Genomic DNA, 23,369 nt, shown 5'->3' with positions numbered 1-23,369 from the left:
ATTTAAAACTAATGTGAGTGAAGAAATCATTTTTAACTGTAGTCCCAGGCAAGTATTTTAGCACTAGTGTTAGTGTGCACTCCCTTGCTTAGAGCTGGAGAGCTCTGGCTCGCTGTGGGAGAAATGTGAAGTAGGCAGGAAAAGGAGATCCATGTGTCAGGGCCATTGCTGTCAAATGGCCTCCTCACACATTGCAGATGTTGTTCAAGCACAAGCCAGGGAGTGTGTGGAATGAAAAGCAGCCTGTGGAACTTCAGTAGGGAATAAATTCTGCAGAAAGCTTGCAGCATTCCTCTCTGCCAAAAAAGAATTTCACCAGCAGGAATGAGTTCTATACAGGACTCTGATGGGCTGATCTTAAGGTACTCTTGTTATATCAACATTAGTTTTATACCATACCAATATTTTCCTTTAGGAAATTGCATGAAGTTCCAGCACAATATGGCCATAAGCATGACTTACACTAAGAGAGGAAACAGTCCTGTGGAATATATATATCAGTGTTTCACTTAGACATCTATTTTTATTGACAACAAAGTCAATTTTGAGAACAAAAATTGTAAAAAGGTAAATTTTCTAGCCAAAAAAGCCTAAAAATTGTAACTTTATCTCATGAGACCAAATAATATAGATCTGGGATTACTAGTCAAATTAAAATGTTCCAATCTCTCAGAGATGAACCACAGAAATTTGAGTTGTGACCATATAGTATTCCAGATATTGTATGATGAATATGTGGTTTATTGAGTTGACAAGTAATGCTGTTTTCCCCCAGGAAAAAGTGGATTTGTGGCAAATGGCCTAATAGAATGGTACAAGTAATTGATGGAGTTATGCACAGTCTGTTGGGTGAGATGACAGATCAGAAAAGCCTCTGAATTATTAGTTTGCCTGTTGTCACAGTGCAAGGCATGACCACAGTCAAAGTAAGTTCAAAAAAAAAGATAGCATAAAGCAGAAAATACTAGGGAGAAAAGAAGAATAATTATTAACTCAATTCCTCTGTCAAGACCCTTTAAAAAATCATGGTTGAGATAACTCATAAATAAACATAATTGTCACTGCAAATAAAATTAGGAGTTATATTTTGAATGACTTTATGTATATATATATGTATATGTATAAAAATGTTTAAAATATACTAAATTGGTCTTCAGCTATCTAATTATACATTTTAGGTAATTATTGGTTAACTTGTTAGACTTATACCTGATAAAAGATATGCATGTGCAAAACCTCTGCAGATTCAAAAGGTTCTCATAACAAATATTTCTTATTTATACTTAAAGATAAGCATTGTTACTGCTGCCCTAAAAATCTCATACCTTGCCTAAGGCTACACTGTGGAAATTTAAATTAAGAGACAAATAATTTCCCTTTTGCAGTAATAGGAAGCTGTTAATACTTTGAAAAACATGAGATTGTTCTTAAATATCTGTTCCTTCAGTGCTGCATGAATATATCTTCTGGTCAGTGTAGCTTCTTTCTGCTTACACCTAAGCTTGTCAAACTGATGTCCATGCTTTAAAGAAGGAATGCTGAAGCTTTTTATAAAAACATTTATATCGTTGGAAATATGATTAAAGGTGGCATCAGAGGGCACTGCTTGTCTTAAATTTCCTTACATTCCTTCCCAATAGTGTTTTTAGGAGATGAATGCCATGTTTGCCAAGGTAACTTATAAAGATGGCTGGTTGGCTTTTTTTGGCCACTCAATATCATTTTAGCAAAAAGCACTTGAAATGCACAATCTAAGTCCTCAAAACAGCCAACTGCTAGAGTGTCTAGATAGAGCTTATTCAATATGATTATGTAAATGAATGAAATTTTAAGAATTGGACAACAAACTGTTGCTGACAAACCATGAAAAGATCTACTATAAAATACTGTATGAGATGCTAAATATTTGTGTCTCCTGGTTTGGCCCAAAAGACCTACAGAATCTTTAATGACAAAGTTCTTTACCTGTGAGTTAGATAATACAAATACCAGTTATAGAGTTGCAATATTTGGACTATTTGCAAGGAAAACCATATTCTTTGGAATTTTGACAAAGCATCCTGTGCTTGGAACGCAGGTAAAACAGATCACCAATTCTGCTTTTTTTTCCCCAATAAACTATGTTTATTGTGCCAATTCTAATTACCATGCAATCTAATGGTTTTAAGGCTTATAATTTCCACATCACTGGACATCACAGACATGAAAGCATTTTATACTGTCATTATACATCAATGTTTGCAGTTGGTTATACATATATACAGAAATTATTCACACATCTTAACCTTGCTATTTCCTCCTTTCAAACCAACATAATTTTACTGTGAAAGCAGCTTTTTAATAAATGGTATAAGAAATACAGCAAGGCACACATTTTTTAAAAACTTTTTTCTCATTACCACCTCAAGAAGCATAAAAACCCAAAATGTTATACTTAATTCAGTAGAATGTCAACAGTTTCTAATATACAACACTATGTAGTTGTTTCTTGAAGTGTTGCATAGATTAAATTTTTAAATTAAATAAATAAAATGCCATTTATTTAAATTGCTTAATTTTTAGATGTATTGAATCAGGAGGACCAATGACTTCTTTTTGCTGCAATCCAACAAAATAGTCACTTTAAAAGCAAAATAGTTTCAATAAACTTATGCATTATACAGATAAATATTAAATCTGATACATAAAATAGAAGAGTACTGACGGGTACAATTCTGAAAAGATGAACCAGACTGACTGTGAATTCTATAGTACCTTAAAGAACAGAACCAGTGCTAAGTAGTACAGGAGCATCCAATTTAGGAAAGGGAGGTCATTAGAGGTAGCTTGGGAGAGGAATCCATATAAAGGCAAATGGCCTTGCTACAAAATAAAATGATCACTGAAATAGGACTAGCATATGCAGCCTGACCCCAAAGCCAACATGGACAAACCACATTTGGAAAAAAAAAAATTATCCTGGGAGTCAGTTTAATGAAGGGCAGTGATACAATGGAATTGGAGGTCATCCCAGGGTTTACAGGATGAACCTGCACCTGAATTGCAGCCAAGTTTCTAAAAGGAAACAGAAAAGTAATAGTAGGTTACAGAAAATGAAGTTTTATTTGCAAAACATAGGTCTTTCAGAACAATAATAGATAGCCATTAAATGGTCACATGCCAGAGTCTTTAATGCAAAAGCATACAGTAGGCAAAAAATTACTTTTAACAGCCTGAGGTACAAGTTAATGTGAAAAAATTAATTGATATAGAAAAGTCACTGATTTTCATAAAGACTTTGCTTCTAAAGAAACAAGGGTGTTCATGACATTGGACCTTTTCCCTGGATCTTGTCCTCATCTTTACCTGTGAACTTATCTCCAGCACACAGAAGTGCACCAACCAATGAAAACATGGAAATTTTCAAAAGTCAAGCAACAAAAAGATCTATCCAACAATTATTTTAATATTTTTGCAAACATATATAGTGAGACTTCAATGGAGAAGAGGAAAAGACTGTCACAGAAGTGGTCTGTGAATAGAATTGTCAGTGTCATCACTGCATTTTTAAATTGTAAATAACTATTTAGACACTTCTAATACCAGCAACGAGTTGAATTTGCCTGCTATAGAATTATCCAGCTCAGAGTTTATGGTTACACTATTCAGCAAAGAGCATGGGCTTATGATGAGAATTATAAAGAAATAACTGTCAGAATACAGCTCAAAGATTAGTGCAAAGTATATCTCATAGGCATTTCCTAGGAGGCACTCCAGACATGCATTATGTGCCTTCCAAGTGAAGCAGGAATATCTGGATCTATCCAGTTACCATCTCCTTTGATCTTCTCTGCTGTAACTGACCACATCCTTCCCCATTTGTACAAGAAATATTCTTACTGGAAAATATTGAAAAGCTCAACCTTCTGTTTAGATATTAATGAAGAACTGATCTGAATAAAGTGGCAGATTGTATCAAAAGTTTTCTACAATTCTGGCATGAGTAAGAAAAGTCTCGCTGATGGATTTTTCAAAAATGATGTAATTTATAGATTTCAATATAAGATTCTCTGTTTATTTAGCGTTTTTAAAGTCAGGTACTGAAAGGAGCTAAAAAGTCAGACTGCTTTAAACTCTATAAATAAAATTTATATTATTTACTTCCCTATAAAAATCTCTAGAAAAAAAAATTAAGCAAAGATTTAGATTATTATTGTAGTTCCAGTCCCTAAAAGTAAATTATTATATACTAACTATTATGTAAACTTGGGCTTTTCTTCTCCTGTAGGAAAAAAATAACTAACAGTCCTTTGCATTTATGTATCATCTTTTATCTGTGGATCTCAAAATACTTTTAAGTATTAAATAAATAAGCTATTCTTCCTAGGTCTCACTGATCATTATTTTGTTGCTAAAAAAAAAATGAGATAAGGAAGGAAGAAGTCATACAAAATATCTATTGCTGAGCAGGAAATAACAGTCAGGTGCTTTGAGCACCAGTGCTGGGTTTCTCCTGGTGATAGTAAGTGGCAGAATATTCTATCTAATATTGCAGCAGTGTCAGATAAAATCAATTTAGTTTTCTTAAGTGCAAGTAAATTATTTTTGCCCTAAATTAAGTTAAAACTTAAATTTAAAATACAGATGTAAGATAATAGCTTTTGGATTTACTTGTAAAATTTAACAGATTAAGCACAGGATTCTAAGGCATCCTCAAGAAAAGACTTTGGGTAGAACACATAAATGTCCTGAATGTATTGATCTCTATGCATATTGAATTTGTAACTAAAAGTTCCCATCCCACTGGTGAGTCATGGGTCACAGTGGCAGCAGAAGATCACATGATCTCATGTACAGACAGATCTTTCAAGGTGACCCCTAATTGAGAAATAAAATCAGTGCAGCTTTATGAGCACCTCTGTTGAAGAACTCTGTGTCAGCTCATGTGAAGAAGTAGTCAGTGCTGGCAGAGGTATTTTGAGTCTGCCCATAGAATTATTATAATTTTTCCACAACAGTCTTTTTTCTTTTTTTTGGTAGCACACTGTTAAACAACAGGATTGCGACATTTGACAAAACTATTTATTCACTATTAGTTTTATTCTCCTCTAAAGCCAGGATAAATACTAAAATAGTACAAAACCAACCTACATTTGAAATAATCATGTCTTTTTCAGCTTTGAATTCTCAGTATGCTTTTAAGGTACACATATAGTATAGATTTTTTTTCCTAAGTATTGCAGCTACACATGAAATTACACATTTAAATGAGCTTACAGCACAGGTGCTTCAGGAAAAAATAATGGTGTTTGCCATTTATCTTTCAAATTAAATAATGTGTTTTTAAATAGTAACTTTTTTCATAATACACTTATGGGAACAACATTTATCTGTCACATTTTAAAAGATGTATTAGTAATAAATGTAAATTACCTTTGGAAAATCAGTAATTAGCCTCATCAAAAAATAAACAATCTGCCACCAAAAAGATAATCTTTAGCATAGTTAAGTATAATAACTGTTATTTGAATAAGTTAACAAATTAGGATAGATTGCTTCTGTAATTCATTCCCCATAGCATGAGAGATGAAGTTAAAGCATCAAGCTTGTGAATGGGGGAAGGGTGCTCAGACTTTAGTACAACCAAACCTAGCAGCTCATATTTTCATTGTTGGTGTGTCAGAGATAAACTATATGTATTCTAGAACTTTACTACTGGGACTAATACAGTCCATAGTTTCCATGGAAGTAGTGCTATATGTACAAGTTAAGAACCAGGGTATCTTCCTACATATAAAAAGTGGGAATGTAGTGTGAAGAGCTTTGTTCTCTTAAAATAATTTGTCAGCACCTGGGCAAAAGTGGAAGCTATAACACAACCCTATTAGGTTGCTGTATCCAGATTCTGCATTATATTTTATTGCATTGTTGGGCATTTTTTATTAAACCTATCCTCTATGTCCAATCTTAGACCTCACACAAACTGCATATTTTTATTTCCAGTCTTACAGAAAAAAATACCTGGCAACCATGCAAATAACTAAAAAGTTCTGAAGAGTGAGGTAAGTTTATGAAGTATTTTGAGATCCTCAGAGCAAAAATACTAACAAATTGAAAAGACATGTCATTATTGGTGAAAGAATGAGAACAAGGATAAAACCACACTCATTACAGCAAGTATTCTTCCTCAAAATAATATTATAAAAATGAGTGAAAAAATGAGAAAACTAGTAAAACAACAACTTGGAAAGCTTATGTGTATATCAGTTTCAGTTAATAATCTCAGACTTTTGTCATCATCTCAATATCCAAATAGAGACTTCTATATACACATAATAAATTTAATTTAATTCTAGAATACATAGAATTATCTATGAGTTTTGTAATTCAATACATAGAATTATCTATGAGTTTTGTAAATAGTTAATTTCCATTGCTTCTCCAATTGTTTGGATGTGTCCAAGTATTAACCTAATTGGCAACCAGCAGGTCATGATTGCCTATTTCAAAGCCATTCCAGACATATCCTCTTTGCTATGATGGTTCCAAGATAAAGAATTAGTCAAACAGAGATGTGTTGAGATAGCAGCAAGCTGTAGACTATTGCTGTCATAACCTAAAGGCTTTGCTAGAAATATATTTGTGAATGTGGGAATGCTGGGTAAACCACCAATAAATGGAAAGCCCAAAGCTTGGAAATATAACATAACAAAATCAAAAATGAGGAAGTTAGATCTCTAAGAGCAGCAAAGAATTCTATTTTGTATAAATCAGATGTGATCCTCTGCTACAGCTACATAGTTTGCCATAGGAGAGTACTAATGTTTTCCATGGGCATTGATGAATAACAGCCTTTTCTCCTGCCAACATCTTGGAATCACAGCATAAATTATGTTGGAAGGAAACTTGAACATCAACTGGTCCAACCTCCTGTTAAAAGGAAGTCCTGTTTTCAAAGGTAGAAAAGATTATTCAAGGCCACATCCACTTGAATTTTGAAAATCTCCACAGGTGGAGATTCAAGAACTCCTCAAGGAAATCTGCCCCATGCTTAGCCTTGTGTTTTATTGTAAATTCCCTTGCTACAGCTTCTGGCAAGCAGCAGCATTTGGAATGAGATTGGCATTTGGAGTTGCTGTTCTGGCTGTGGTCTGCTGGAGGAGCGTTTCCAAAGACTAATGGCATTTGATAGAACTGTGCTGGCTTTTGGGTCACCAAACTAGTGAGACTCAAAACAGCAGTGCTGAATGCTAGGAACTGATCCAAAAGTTGCTTTGTAGATCCTCTTCTGTAATTAAATGTGCAGCTATTGTTCAACATTTATGTGAGGTCAGAAATTCCAGATCTGAACCACTTTCAAACATTGGTAGAGATCAGGACCACCTTTTTGCCTTGGGTTCCATCACATTATTCATGTTTCAAAATGCTTACCACAAAATAGAACTGAAGGTTGCAGTACTGCTGGGTACTGGACAGTCACCAGTTTCCATCTCCATTACCCTCACATTGTATACTTTCATGATGTTGTAAAGATTTGCTGTTTTGGAAACCTCAGCTTTTGGCCTCGTGCTATGTTTTAATAATTCTGTTCTTAGTAATGGCTTACTGAATTAAAATAATGGTAAACTGGTATCAGGAGGTTACTTTTAATCTCTCTGTTCTCCAGTCTGCTTAGCCATTCTTCATGGTTTGTCTAGAACTATTGTAGAACTCCAACTCACTAGTCAAACAAGCTAGTTATTGTACAAATGGAAGTTCAGCTTTATCAAGTGCTTTTGAACCCCTCCTGAGACCAGTTGTCTGCAGAGAAAGGCATCAATGAGCAGGGATGGTTTCTGGTTCCCTCAGCTGAGGAGGGAATGGAGGCTGATATATTATGTTGGAAGAATTCCCAGGTTCTGCAAGATAACAGACTTGTTCCAGAAGGGAGCAGCTCCAGTCAGTGCAAAGCCAAAGGGCAAAAAGCTATTTGTATTCACTGCATTTGTTGACTAGTGGCATGTAAACTGGGATTATAGTGTAATCAAAACAAATTACATAGCACTATCATGAAACAGAAGCCCTGGCTAATGATTCATCTCCTTTTATTGTACAAAAAAAAGTTAAAAAAAAAAAAAGTAAAAAAAAAAAAAGTAAAAAAAAAAAAAGTGCAACTTGTAAAGTACATACCTGTTTTTAGAATAATCTATGTGCCTGGAGAGGGTTACATTCTATCTGTGCATATTTATATGTCTTTCCTTATGAAGTTTCAGGAGATTTTCTTCACAGGTAAGAGTTTTTCTGTTCTGATGCAAACCATCCTTTTTCTGTGAATGGCCAGGCTTTATCTGAAACTCTGTAGCTGAAGCCTCTTCAGAAGCAGCAATGCATCCTTTTTTTTCTTCTGTTCCAGGTGATTTTCCTGCACCACTCTTTTTAGTGCTAACCTCTGGAGAATTCTTTTCCAAACTTTCATTTCGTCCATCTGAAAACAGCAAATCATCATCAGCATTTTTTGAATTGCTTGATGTACATTTTTTGTTAGTATTTGGAATATTTAAATTGTCATCCCCACATAAGAAAGATAAATCCCTACCTTCAGAAGAAGTTTTTAATTCTAATGACTCTGGAGTCACTTCACCTATTGACTCTGAAGATGGTTCAGAAATAGGGTTAGAAATAGGTTGCTGCTGCTCAACTTGTGCTTCAGAAGAACCATTAGAAATAGGCTGTTGCTGCTGCTCAACCCGTTCTTCCTCAGGACAGGCTTCAAAGAAGCATTCAATGTCTTCTCTCTCATCTGTGAAGTCCAGTGGCACAGGAGTGCTGCTCTTTTCCTCTATGTATTTGATTACCTCTCCACAGTCACTATCATGAGAAGAAAGTGAAAGATAAGAATAGAAGTCCCCTTTCCTTAGCTGGATGGGTCTGTGAGAGTGTTCTAACACTTTTTCCTTGATCTGTGTTAATGAAGCTGGAGCAGATGACTCACATTCAGGTTGTGACTTACTTTTCAAAGCTGTTGATGCCATGTCTATTATCTCCCTCACAAAATTATGTACTGAGCCATCTTCCATGGTTTTTTTATCAAAATCAGCAGATTCACAGTTACAGCACAAATCAAAACCATTGGCTGATGAGTTGCATTCTGCTTCACTGGATTTCAAGGCTGCACAGCAATCGGGAAAATTTTCAGTAGTGTTTATTCTATATTGTTGACCACTAGGTAAGGATGGCTGTAAAGCTGTATCTTGTATGCCTACAGAATTAATTTCTGAGGAAGATTCAAGGCAAGGCTTTTTTGCGGGAGAGGAAGCAACAGAGTGATGATCAGCCTGAAGATGACTTTGACATTCTCTTGGAGGGTTCCTGGATCCAGCTGAGGAAAGAACAGTCTCCTTGCCATCCATATGTGAATCATCTGAACTGTCTGTAAATGCTTCACAGACACCACACTCATTTTCAGCTTCTCTGACATCAAGTGATGCATGAGTTTTGGGGGTTGCTGCAATACTAACAAGACCTTCCTTTTGACTGCCAAGAGTATTTTCGACATTGCCATTCTCCATGTCATCCACAAGCTGATCCTTCACAACCTGAGAGATGTCTTTCACTGGGTGACTCTTTGTCCCTTTTTCACGATCACATGGTATATTCTTACTATTGCCATTATTTTCTGATATTTTCTGCACTGAGCCGTTCAATAGTGTTTCAATGCTTAATGTATCTGTGGCCTTTGATGTCTCATTACTAACTTCTTTACTGCGCTGAAATTCATCACTGAGGTTACTTTTTCTTTTCTCCCTTGTCAAGGAAAATTTTGGTCTAATCCAGGTTTGAAGCTCGTTTTTTATATAATCAAGTCCTGAAATTAAATTGCATTCTTCATAAATATCCTCATCAGTTGCTATACTAGAGTCGTCATCTTCATCTTTGATACCTAGCTCTTCCTCAGTTAAGGTAAGGGTGGAACTTGAAAGCAAATCACTGTCATCTTCATCATCAGTACAAGCAGAAGTGCAGGAGACATTAACAATCATGCTGACATTGACATCACTCTCATCAGCTACAGATCTATTAAGATGTTTTCTAAATGATGCGTTTGAATCTGGTATTTTATTTCTGTGTAGTACAATGTCTTCAGAGCAGAGAGAAAGATCCTCACTGCTACTGAGTTCAGTGAGAGAAGCTGCTGAATCTTCATTGATTGAAGATGCAATATCTACAGACAGCTGTCCAGTAAAAGACATTTTTTGAGAGCTACTTTGGAGTGTCATATCAGAGATGCTGCGCTTTATTTTTTGATCTGAAGGACTCTGGATATTCTCTAAGCGATTCAGAAGATCTAATGTCCTTTTACTGAGCTCTCCAACAGAATCACTGCTGGCACTTATGTCTCCAGAGCCATGATGACTGAAAAGATCTTCGTTGCTTTTGTAGGAAGTAAGCCAGCTCTCCAAAGAGGCACTTCGCTGAAGACCATCTCCACTTTTAAAAATACCTGAGCTGAACAAATCACCTACTACCGACAGAGATTCTAAAGAAGAATCATGAGATAAAGTGGAAACCTGTCTTGTATTCTCTGTAACAGGTAATTTTTTTACAGTTTCTGCAGATTTACCAGAACTGGGATCTGATTCTCCACAGATACTTGCCAGAGTAAACCCATCTGGTTGTGACTCTCCAGACTTATGTTCGGATTTACCAGGTATTTTGTCAAAACAAAAGTCATGAAACAAACTACCCTCTGTATGTGTTTTTTCAATCTGCGATTGCTTCATTATTACTGGTAATTTGAATTTGGAGCCTTGAAGATATGAGTAATCATAAAATGTAAACACATCATGTTTTCCTTGCAATTCTTCTGGACAACCAGGGTTAGACATAGTAATGCTGTCCAAATCCTCATCATTTTCACTTCCGCAGCATGCAGAAGGAGCCAATTGGAAATCATCTGAAAGACTAGTATGATCTTCTTCATCTTGATTTAGTTTTGGTTTTATTACATTATCCACTTGGATTTCCACATGCCCAATTTCAGGATTACTCTGACTGCTTTCAATATCATTTAGCAAAAAAATTTCTGAATTATTTGTAGTTTCTGTATCGCATTCACTCACTATCCCACTCTCACTCTCAGAATGCCTGCTTATGTTCCCACTCTGATACATGCAGTTATATGGTTTTGCCAATGTGGTACCTCCTATTAGATCTGGCAGGGATTTGGTAGATGAAAATGATGAATCTTTACTGAGACTTTTGTTTAAAATGTTGGACTGCATTACATTGGAGAGTCTGGATGTTTTTTTCAAAAAAGGCATATGTTTTTTTTCTGATAATTCAATATTATGAAGACTATAGACCTGATAGATGTGAGGATTTGGAGGGGAAGTAATGTTGGGACAATAAAGAGGAATTCCATGATTACTGATACTTTCATCCTCATTCACATCATTATCACCACATTCTTCTGAAGCAGGTTTCTGGTTTAGATCATCCTTGTTGAGCTCCTGATCAAGATCACTTAAGTCTTCATGAATACTGATGAGCTTATTACTTATGTCAGTTTCATCCCATTCTAGTGCATCTTCACTTGGACCATTTAGATCCATCAAACTGGGATCAATAACATTTAGAGGCTCCTGTAAAAGAAAAAGTCAAAGATTAAAAATATTTACAGCTGTAGTTTAAATATGCTCCCACTAAAATCTTGTAAGTTAATGGAAGTAAAGTGCATTTTTGGAACAATGATCACTAATAGGCTTTTAATTTTGTTACGCCTTGTGTGCTATTAAAATGATCAATTAAAATGAAACTAATTACATTTTCAAAGATTTCTTAGACTTCTTTGTTTCTTTTTATTTGCTGTTAAAATATAGTACAGAAATTTTACTTTAATATATATTAATTGTGGTTAGTCACTTTATATATAATAAGTTTTAATTTGGAATCACAACAGGAGTGTGTTAGTGAAAAACAAGCAATTATGTTGGATATACGAAAAAATTTCTTAGCCTGCTTAAGTATAAAATAGTTAAAATGTAAAGAATTTATGAGAGGATTTTTGAATTGTTTATAACAAACTTATGTGTAGTCAGCCTTACAACAACAGATCCCAAGCCTTGATGAATTTTTGCAAGAATCTCTATTTATTCTTTACTTGATAATGAAGGCAGTACAAATGACCAGTAAGTAAGACTAATGAATGTTGATATGTTCAGCTGAAAGATCAAGTACTACATGAGTTTCAAATAATGTCTGCTCTGGTACCTTTCTCTGAAAAAGGACTGATAAATAAGTGTGAGAAACCTAATTTTCTTTTTAAAATAATTGTAACTTTCCAGCAATGTTTGTTATTTTGACTCAGAACATATGATAACAAGAATTGTTCCTTCAGAAGCATGTGTGGAAGAGGAAGAACACCTTGACAACTTTTCTCACTCAGATGTGATTTGTCAAGTGGCCAAAAGTACCAAACCACTTCAAGCCCTTGAAAATAAGACTGAAATTGTCCCTGATTTAGGGGCTGAGCACAAATTAATTTCACTTTATTATTCTATTTCCTGAGTGGCCTCCATATTAGAGAAGGCTTTGCTTTTACAAGGAGTCTTGTAATAGAACTGTTGACTAATGTAGAATTGTTTAGTTTAAATCATCTGAACAGCTGAACAGTGATCACTGTATCCAGAAACACAAAAACTTCTTCCAAGAAACCTTTCAACTCTGATCTTCTGCTTTCTCCAATTTTCTTTGAGCAAGTGATGTTTTTAAAATACAGCATTGACATGATGCCAAACAGCAAGAGCAAATCCCAGCAAATATAAAGCAGATAATATAGTAGTGGTCCAACAAAGTGCAGTTCTGTAGTCCAACAAAGTGCAGTTCTGCACAACTTAGTTACTGACTTAGATTCATCAAGACCCGGCCAAGGTTAATTGTGCAGGGAAAGGCACGTACTTCTGACTTCAATTCTCAGCTGGAAACTCTCTTTGAAGTAGGAACTAAAGCTTCACAGCCCTTTTGTGAGCTCCATAGTTAGGACACAGTTTTTGGACTGGGACACTTTGCCAGACTGGGCATAAGAGATATGAACCAAGCTATTCTCTCAGGAGAAGTCCTACCTACACACACTTCTTAAAAGAAGCTTTCTTGTCCTGTGTAATTTTGCATAAAACAAATATTAATTTGGTCATAGATGGATGAGGAGGATTTTGTCCTGCAGTGCTGTGTTTGGCATGTTTAACCAGCAAGAGACACAGACACAGATAGTGCCAAATCTCTGCTCCAGTGCCTATTTAATTATGATATAGGTGGCATTGTTTCTGTGCAAGAAACAAGGCTATATCATCCCAGTATGTCCAGTAAACAAAGGGCTAAAACAGTCAACGGAAATCAGGCAGAATTATTTCCCCCAAACTGGGCAGCTATCCACCATTCAACGGGGTGATGTGATTATTAACTTGTTTGATAAATCAAGACTCTCTCCATCTAAGATAAATCTGTGTGCTCGTGCTTCATTGGGCTTAGCTGTAATGTAGATCCCTGAGTCCTGCAGCTGTGTTAAGATATCACATATAATAATGGGCAGAACTGAGGTGTGAAAGGAGTTTTACATTCCTGGCAGGTGAGAAGGCCTTTGGTATTTCGTGAATCTGTCACGACTAATGTTGAAGGTTTGAGTCTCTCTGTGGATCTACCTACCCCAAAGTTTTAATAGAGTATCTCTGCTAGAGTTCTTTTTTCCCCCCCCATGAGATATTGGCTAAAGAAAACTTCCTGTGAAAACCCCCATTTGCTAGACAGTTATGGCTATCAGAGCAGTTCTGTAGGTTGTGGAGTCCAGAAATATTTATTTGGATTTGCCAGTTTGTGGTGTTTTAATAAAAGCTCCTGGTTTGTACATAGTTGGACTCAGCTTCCCAGCTGCAGCTGACCCTTAACTAACATTTAAGCAAAATGCAAGAAAATATAATTATTTGAAAACTTCTTAGATTAAAAAAATAAATCAGATTCAATGGCTCACTTTCTCTGTGTTATGTTTTATGACCCTGTCATAATCAGCATTAGGAAGACATTGCTGTGGGAAGTTTCCTAAACTGCTTGATTTTACTGTTTTAAGCTTCTGCCAGCTGCAAGAAGAAATTACTGAAGGCAGGAAATCAGCAGCAGGTTCCAAGAATTTTATGTTCCATAGAATCTGATTCTGTTTCAAAACAAAACATTTGGTCCTCATTGGTCAGGAAGATAACCTTCCCTCTGTAAATCAGCACTCGGCTGCTTGTTTGTTCAGCAAGTCAGATGGACTAAAACAATAAAACATGTAGAGTTGTGACCTCAGCCCATTCATCTTCCCTGAGTGCTCCCCACTTCAAAGCCTATTTTTTTATTCTTAAAATGCACATGCTTTTCTGAGGCCTGGCATATACTCAGAAGTTTTGCAGGCTTAGCTTGATTGCAGGGGATTTATTTTATTATATTTATTTTATTTTATTTATTATTTATTTTATTTTATTTTATTTATTTTATTTATTATTTTTTTTTTTTTTTTATTTTCCTTCTGATTGTTGTTTATACTTGTAAACACTCTTATGTAGATATGGTCATTTTACTAATATAGCTTGCTCTCTCCAAGGAACTGACTAAATTGGTATTAGTAAATTACTACTGTAGTTATAAATATCACATCCCTTGAAATACAACTTTAGTGGTTGTCAGCTACACTGGCAGCACTTCCAAAGTACAGGAAAAGTTTTAACTTTGAAACAAGCCACTCAGCTTAAGTCACACACATTTTGTATTTGGCATTTTTAGCACAGGTATATATTTTCCCTATATTTTTTTACAAAATTTAGTGAACTGTTCAAACAAGGCAGAGATTGAGGTAGTTTCTGGAAGTGCCACACCATAGCTTCTGGAATAAATCTCTGGAGTGAAGAATGGAAGGTGGTGTCACTCCAGCCTACATTTGCACTGACAGCAGTAGTGAGGTAAAAACCCAGGAATTTTTAGGAACCATTTTTATCATATCAGATATCAGATATCTCTTTTTCAGGCTGCTCAGTGCAGAGGTAGGATGCTGGATGATTAGAGTTATCATGTCAGTAATAGATTGTTAGGTCTTGCCAACAGAATGTTTAAAATTCGCCAACCTTATCCTTTACTTGGTGTTATACAGAGGAGGGTTCAAATGATAAATGTCAGATAGTGCCAAAATTCTGTTTGCTCACTTTACTGGGAAAAATAGTGTTGCTTCTTCTTCTTCTATGTTTTTCATTTGAGTGAACTCTATAGTACTGCATAATTAATCTTTTACACAAAGTAGATGAATCTTCTGCTGCCATTTAAAATTGGGAAAGCTTTACTTGTGTAAGAGCTGCAGCATGGTTTTTATTTGTTTTAGTTAACCAAGAATATGTCTTTCCTAGAGAGTTTGACTCTCTAGGAAGACTCCAGAGGAAGTTCTACCGAGCCTGGATCAAGGTATCTCAGTGACTTTGTCCAGTGAAAAGAGTCTGTGTATGGCAGGGGAATTGGAACTAGATGATCTTTGAGGCTCCTTCTAAGCCAGACCATTCTCAGACTGTATGATTCCCTGATTCTATGATCCCTTCTTGAAATGCAAATACTCAAAAAGGAAGGGATCTCTCACAGACAGACATGCTGATCTCCTCATGTAAGACAGACCATATTTAAAGAAAGTCCTGGAGTGTGCTACAGAACATCACATTTCAATGGAGTGAACCCCACAGGCTGACTCTTAAAGCCTGGCTTTGCTGAAGTCTGTGGCAAAATGTTGCCACAGACTTCAACAAAATGTTCCTGTCCTGTCTGGCAAAAACTTTTTTGTGGTTTTTTTTTTTTTTGGTCCTGTCTGGGAAAAACTTTTTGAATACAGGTTTATCTAATTGATGGCACTAAATTTCCTGGAATTCAGAAACTTTTTTTTATATGTGAAGGAATGTGTGAGTACCAAGTGTATTTAATTTTTCTAAAAATAGGTAGTTTTAAAGTAGGTCTGAGTGGTCTCTAACATTATAAAGTCAACAAATACCACTACATTTAGAGAAGATCTCTAAGATCAGTAAGAAAGCAAGAAACAGCAAATAGGTTTGACCAAGAAAGTAAAAAAACTCAATGTAACAAGAATCAAAAGATGCACAATATTATGTATATTCCTATTTTTTTGCATATTACCACTAGATAAACAACACTTAGGAAGCATATACTGTTGCATGAAAAGTTTTAAGTATGATTAAGTGAATAATCAATCAAATTATAGACTCAGAAGAGTGAAAGGTTAAATTGATTCTAAAGTATTTGAAAGTGCTGCTTTAAGGATTTTAGCTATTCCTCCTTTGAAACCAGAACTATTTTGCTCAGGAAAGCATTCCCATTTTCCCATTTCAGTGGGATAACTCCTGTGAGCACAATTAGGTATGTGCATAAATCCTTCTAGAGTTGGTGTTTAATGGCTAACCAGTTACTCTGCAGAAAATGTTAATGGGAAGAAATAAGGTTATTAAGGCAAATAAAGACATTTCATCAGCCCCAACTCTCTTTAAGGAAAAGTGTCAAAATGAAATTTTTAATTTTTTTTTTTTTACTAAAACAAGAATAGTTTAGCTTTTTTCTGAAGTAAATATATAAAACAATGATTCTCTGTTTTGGCTTCATTTGCATGTGCTACTCCAGTACAGATACTTTGTGTTGGTGAAACAGGCCTGTAATGTAACCCCTACGTACTATTATATTTTTTTAAAAGAATTAACATGAAAAAAAGAGCTTTTACAATAATAAATACAAACTCTGTTCTTCCTCCCTCCCTGCAACATATCCTTCAGTTGCTGTGGCCAAATTATCCAAACTCAACTGCATTTAAGGGCCAGGGAAAAAAGAAAAAGGACAGAAATCCATCCCCCACCTCCAGGAATGTGTTCACATTCAAGGAAGACAAACATGATTTTGTCTTTTGAAAAATGCAAGCATGCCAAGTACTTCTGCTGAGGGAAATAGCCGTGTACAGTGCCACTTCACCTCTGCCTCACTTAAACTCATTTTCTAAATGGTGTTCCCTACATCACAGTCATCAAAAAAACTATCCCCATTTTCCAACACCAATTTTTAATATGCATAATCATATGCATATGCGTAATATTCCCTGGGCATAACACGGAAGTGGGCTACACATTACAACATATTCTCAGAATATGTGAAAGCAGCAGGCTTTATCACAGAGCATGAAAGAGACATACACGAACTTACATATTTGTTACAATTGCAATTAAAAGCAAGTACATATTTATTTCCTGAGAAAATAAGATCTAAATCTGTGGCAGTCTCTTACTGCATTTTACAGTTATTACTGCATCTCTCGATGACATTACATGCTCAATCCTGCACATGCAGAGTTCCTCCTGCTCTTTTAGGGGTCATGTATGCTTACACGTAGTGCCAGGGTCCTCCATGGGTGGTTGTATGCAGAGATTCCTGTACCACAGGAAGGACACTGACTTTGCCTCTGCCCTCTGCAGTCACAGATGTCACCTGCAAGGGTCTCAGTGTGAGCTGGGAACAACAGAGACTCCACCTTTGCTCAGGTCTCTATGATGATGTTTGAAGTTCTCTGATAATGCTCAGAGGTAGCAGTCTAAAGGACTACTATGTTCATACCTAGGTTTTAAAACAGGTAATTTTCCTTATCATGGCAGCAGCTTTGTGGGCACATCTTCTCAGCAACAGGTAAAATAACTGCAGTGGCATTTTAAGAGGATGCCCAGCTGAAAACCATTAACTCCTACTAGTAGGAGAAGTGTTTTAGAAGTCAGGGAAAATGTCCATTTTCTAAGCATTCTTCTGCTATTTCTATGTCACTTGATGCTAGATGAAATTCTGGGGTCAGTTGTGCCTTCATAGGAGTCCTGTGAGGGTATTCTAACTCCCTTGGTAAGCTGCCTGCAGTGTCAGATGGACAAAAGAGTGAAAGGCTCCAGCCTCTCCATCACACTCCACTCACACACCCCACTGGAGTGTACAAGCCAGGCTGAAACAGAAGGCCAGCCATGTCAGCAGAAGGCCTGCAGGAACTAACTTTGATCACAGATCAAGGTAAAGCAGGGACTCAAGGAGTTCAGTCCCTGCTCTGTGTCCAAAGGATCATTGTTAATGACCTGCCCATTATCTGTTTTCCATCCTCTAAAGAAACATTTGCCTTTTTTTTTTTTTTGCCACCATATCCTATCACCTATGTTTCTTATTTGCTAAAGAATCCCTTTAGATGTTACTAGAAAGAAGAACATCCATAACATTTTTATATTGACTAATATTGTCATCCAAATAGGTTTACAATCCCAGACCTATATCCCCAGTTGTGTATTTGGGCTTTTTTTTCTGATGAGAAAGCCTGGCTACATGACATATTTTACCAAGTGTTGTTTTTACTGCTTTGTAGCTTTCTTTTCATCTGTCAAGAGGTTACATGACAGGATTCTTTGCCCTTGAATGTCATTTCATATCTCACCTTTACTTCAGAGAAATATATGTTTTTCTTTGTTCAAGAATCCATCACAAGCCCTTTATGAAACTCTTAGAAAAACATTCTTGGCTTTATCTAAAACCAAAATGTTTCCATGCACACATAGTTCAGAACAGAGCAAACACTGGCACTACACCTCACATACATGCCCATGCAAGTTGGTGGGAGTTCAGCCATGCACAGTCTCAGAATTTGACCCAAATGGTTTCTTTATAGTTAAGACTATAAAATATCCAGAAAAAACAGGGAACCTGTGGAACATCATATTAATGTCAAATCAATTGCATTCCGCATTTAGATGCTCATAAACAAATTTGTACCAACAAAGCAAAGTGGCACAATAAAATCACTGTTGCTTTCTCTTTGTACTAGTTAAGAGGTCTGCTATTCTGTTAGTAATACTTTCAATTTAGTAACATTTACATTGGAACCAGTACTCCTTTAACAGTCTACTCTCAGTTAAACCAGAACAACTCAGTGGATCCTATGAATGGACTGAGTAGATGCAATAGCCATCTCCAATCTACAGCAGACGCATCAGGATACCAAAATCACAGCTTATTAAAGAGCTTTGTTTCAGCAGAAATGAGTGTTTGTGAAAAACTCTGTAGAGTGAGAATCACCATAGAAACATGGACAGATATGAGATACACAAGAGCAGGACACAAGCCCTTGGGATCTTGACCTTAGGAGAAACCTAGAAAGAAAGTTTTCCCATGAAGAGCTGGAATAGAGAGACTTGAATTTCTAAATAAAAAATTCTTCCAGTATACTGGAAAGGGAGACTTTATCTATTATTTATGAATAACAGGACTGCATGAAAAATACCCACCCCTATCATCAGTTTCTTCTTTTGAATCAGTTGAAAGACCACCAAATTCATATTTTCAATGAGAATGGACTCCCTGTCCCCCTTATTTAAATTTTCAATGCAATTTCTCTGGCATTTCCTGAAGCAATTGATTCACCATTTGTAAATTTAAGATATCAACTTGACGGGAGACAATAAGCAAGTATTGTTAAATCAAAGGCTAGAAGAATACTGTATATTACAAGTACTTGCACAGTCTGCCCACCTATGGATTTCCAAGTGCTAAGTTAAACACCACAGTTGTCAGTAAGTGGCAGGGAGTTCTGGCAACGAATCAAAATTACAATGGTAAGCACTTTGAGGCTACAACAGCACAATTGCTCCTTGCCATTACACAGCCTATATCTAAGAAAAGCTGCTCTTCAAATGTTGCAATATATAGAAACACTGGCCTAATCTCCAAATATAAGCAGTCCCTAGGTAGGCAGAGCTCTTTCACCAAGATCATCTCATCTTTGAACTTCCAGATTATTTTCTTTTCACTTTCTCAGGTAAGTGATGATGTTTATACTTCTCTCTATACATAATAGATGTCAACACACCTCTGGAGCTGGCTGGAAAAAAAGGATTGGAATTTTCAATCTAAGCTAGTACATTGAATATGTCCTGTACAGTGTCTCAAGTGTACAGTTGGATTTGGTCACTTGCAAAATTATTTGATATAAGCAAACTTTGTAGAAATTCACTTGGAAGAAGCCAAAGTAGTAGACAAATATATCTTGCTATTGTGAGGGGTTTATACATGCCTGTCTTAGTCAAAAAATTACAATGGGGAGTAACTTACTGTTACAAAATCATTGTATTGCCATTATTCAACTTTCTTCTCTTACAGGTGAGTTTATTGTAAATGTTATGCAGTTTAAACTTGGGCTCAAATCAAAACATAAGTTGAAGATTTCAGTCTCTCCACAATGACTTTTTTCAGTGCTGGTGAGGCACAAAAAGTCCAACGAATACTAAGAGTTTACAAAGTAATAACTGAGGGGCTCAGGGCTATTATTATTAATGTTATCAGTAGAAGTGTTGTTAATATGCTGTATAGAGCTCTAAGTCTTTCATGCAGCTGCTCAGGTTTTTTACTGAAACTTTATGTTTGACATGTACTTTTTGTGTAGTGTTTAGAAATTTTGGAACAGTTTATGGTATTTTGTTTCACACTGAAACAATATTCCCTTCTAAAAATCGAAATGGATTTTTAGAATAAAGTGTCTTTCTGGATTGTTCAGCAAACCAGTAAACCTGCTGAATGAGCTGTGACTCCATAAAGTTTAGGAACTCATATATTATGTTTGTAGATCAGATACTGCATTTATTCACAAAGTGAATCTCTCAAACTTAGCTTTCATTAGAGCTGTGGGGAGGCCCAGTCCTTCTCCCTTCGCTTGAGAAGGTGAAGCTCAAGAAGATAATTAACCATGAAACAATGAGGAGGCTTGCTGGGTAAGCACTAGTGTGAAAACAGTTACTCCTCACAAAGGAGGGGAAATTAGCTGGCTGGATAAAAAAGGAAGTGTCAGACAAGACTGAAAGGACTGCAAGTGTAAGTAGATAGTTCTCGCATCATTAATGCAATTTTTTAACATTTAAACATCACTGGTTTCTAAATTTAAATGCACTTAACTCTATGTGTTAGGGGATATTAACATGCCATTTAAAAATAATTTTTCTTAAACTTTCCATTTTCACATTTCACCACTTTTAGTCATGCTTCCCACGCATGAAAAAAGTCACTGCCTCTTGGTATTGTATTCTTGTTTACAAAGTTGATGTAAACAGAGTGTTCTAAAAAGATTCTGTTTGCTCATTGTATTTTACAAACTCATTATTTTACGTTAATACAGGTCTTTTTTTATGAACAGAGTTTCTCTTGATTATACTGTTTCACAGCGTAAAGACTCATGATATATCTTTCCTTTCAAAACTTCCTTCGACTTGAGCAGTATTCCCTGAAGCAGCCACATTTTTGGCAGAAATTCAGTTGTATGCTATGCCAAAAGAAATAGAATAAACAAACATTGCTTAATGCAGCTGGCTAGGTAATTTACATATTACTGCACACACCAAACACGAAGACCTGGACATGGATTATAGAGCTACAACAATGACACAAACGTCCTATATATAAGGAGAAATGAAACTTAGATCATGCTTGCTCATGATTTAAATTTTATTATTTAATGTGTATTATAGTCTTACTACAGTACCTCTGATTTAAATGTATGTGCATATTTAAATAATAAGTACATGTATTTATTATAATTTCTGTATGTTTTACAGAAAAACTATGCTAGAAATGTCTTGGTAAACTGTTAAGTGGGTACATTTTTGACAGTTTTATTCTGGTGAAAGCACGCTACCTAAATGGCCAAGTCACAGCTTTTGGAAATAGCAAAAAGCCCTCCAAATACAATGAAAACTCTCTAGGCATATTATAAAACTTCCTTACTGTGCATAAAGCATAGGTAGGCCTCCAAATCTACAAGTTCATGTGCTTTTAAACAGCAAGAGTCATTTTAGGTGAGATCAACCGTCCATTCAGCTGAGCCCATCTCCTGAGGTAGTTGGTAGTGAATGTTTATGGAAAAGTTAGAAAACCCTCAAACACATAGAAGGATGTAGAAGCTGCCCTCTCAAATTTGAGAAGTCAGCCTGTGGGGACTTTCAGAGTTGGAATTTAATAAGCATTAACTGATGTCTCCACCATTAATTTGTCTGATTTCTTACTTAAGTCATTTGTATTTTTGCTATCCTCCACATCCTGTAGGAACAAATTTCATTCTTATTATGCACTCCATGAAAATAGTATTCCCTTTTGATTAAGTCTCCTGATAATTCTATTGGGTACCTATTCCTTTGTGTGTTAAGAAAAAAGAATAAATAATTGTACCTTAGTTATTTTCATTTATTTTTAAAATAGTTTTTAACTGTATTCCTGTCTGCTTAGAGCTGGTGCCACTCCTAGAATATTTTACAATAGTGAACAATGAGATACTGACTATGCATATACTTCCTGAAGATCCTGCAAACATATTTCAATAGTAGCATAAGTATTATGGCCTTTTCATCCAATATGGAAGGCCCTTGTAAGAGGGAAAAAAACTGAAGTTCAACCTATCAGAAAACAAGGTTTCTTCCTCTATTTCTAAAAAATATTTTCTTTGAGAATTCTTTAAAAAAAAAGATCTGAAGATTAGCCTCAGTTACACTCATATACCGTTCCTTGCAGAACTGGATTGATTAGATATGCAGAGCAAGAAGTCGTTAAATTAACCAAAAAATCACAAGTTTGTGACTTTCATATTTCCCTTAACTGTATTTTTTTAAACAATCCTGGCCTGAGTCATGTACTTATGATTAGTGGATATTAGGCATCTAAGTAGAACACTGACTTCATACTGTAATTTGAACTCAATGTACTGCAATGAGAGTCAGTGTCTGCTGAGCACTATTAAATATCTGACCCTGTACTTAAGTGTCTAAATAGGAAGTGAGTTCTTTTGAAGACCATTGTCCTTGAAAATTAAAACCTAATCATTTTAGCTTTTATTTTTTAATGAGGTATTTTTGCTGTTTAAATGGTGTTTGACAGCTCTTTCGGCATCGGCGTGCTTTGGAAACATCATATTTCCAATTTCTGAATATCACTTATTTTCCCACTAAAACTGATTATTCCTGAGAATTTGTCTGGTTTGGCTGTGTTTATGAGTTTAAACTTCTCATAATTTTAAAAAGCCATGGCAAAACCTGACATCTGCCAGAGTGAGGGAAATGGTGGAATAATATAGCAGATAGGTGAAATGCAGGGAGTATTTCACCCTTGGATTTTTACCTCATACTTTTAGTTGTGACAGAAAGATTTGCAGAATCTGAGGATGGAGCCCTCCTTTGAAAGACTTAAATATATTTCTTTTCTTCCTTCTATTCACTCTAAAAAACCTACCATTGCAGGTGACCACTCAGGAGACTCTCTCAAGAATATAACATAACATTTATCTGAATTTTGACTAA

General features: G+C 35.7%; 1 protein-coding gene across 1 annotated transcript in view; it reads right to left on the bottom strand.

Annotated features, from left to right (window-relative positions):
* Window positions 1–2,131: 2,131 nt before the first annotated feature.
* Window positions 2,132–23,369, bottom strand: part of AKAP6 (A-kinase anchoring protein 6) — a 211,338-nt gene continuing 190,100 nt past the window's right edge. Inside the window, exons 12-13 of the mRNA XM_050975869.1 lie at window positions 8,149–11,600; window positions 2,132–3,054 (exon numbers count right to left, since the gene is read on the bottom strand). Of these exons, the coding sequence (XP_050831826.1) occupies window positions 8,190–11,600 (3,411 nt within the window). The 3' untranslated portion in view covers window positions 2,132–3,054; window positions 8,149–8,189. The remainder of the gene's footprint in view (window positions 3,055–8,148; window positions 11,601–23,369) is intronic.

Source organism: Serinus canaria, chromosome 5 (genome assembly GCF_022539315.1).
Source record: "Serinus canaria isolate serCan28SL12 chromosome 5, serCan2020, whole genome shotgun sequence".
Taxonomy (NCBI): domain Eukaryota; kingdom Metazoa; phylum Chordata; class Aves; order Passeriformes; family Fringillidae; genus Serinus; species Serinus canaria.
This window is presented reverse-complemented; position numbering and strand designations above follow the sequence as displayed.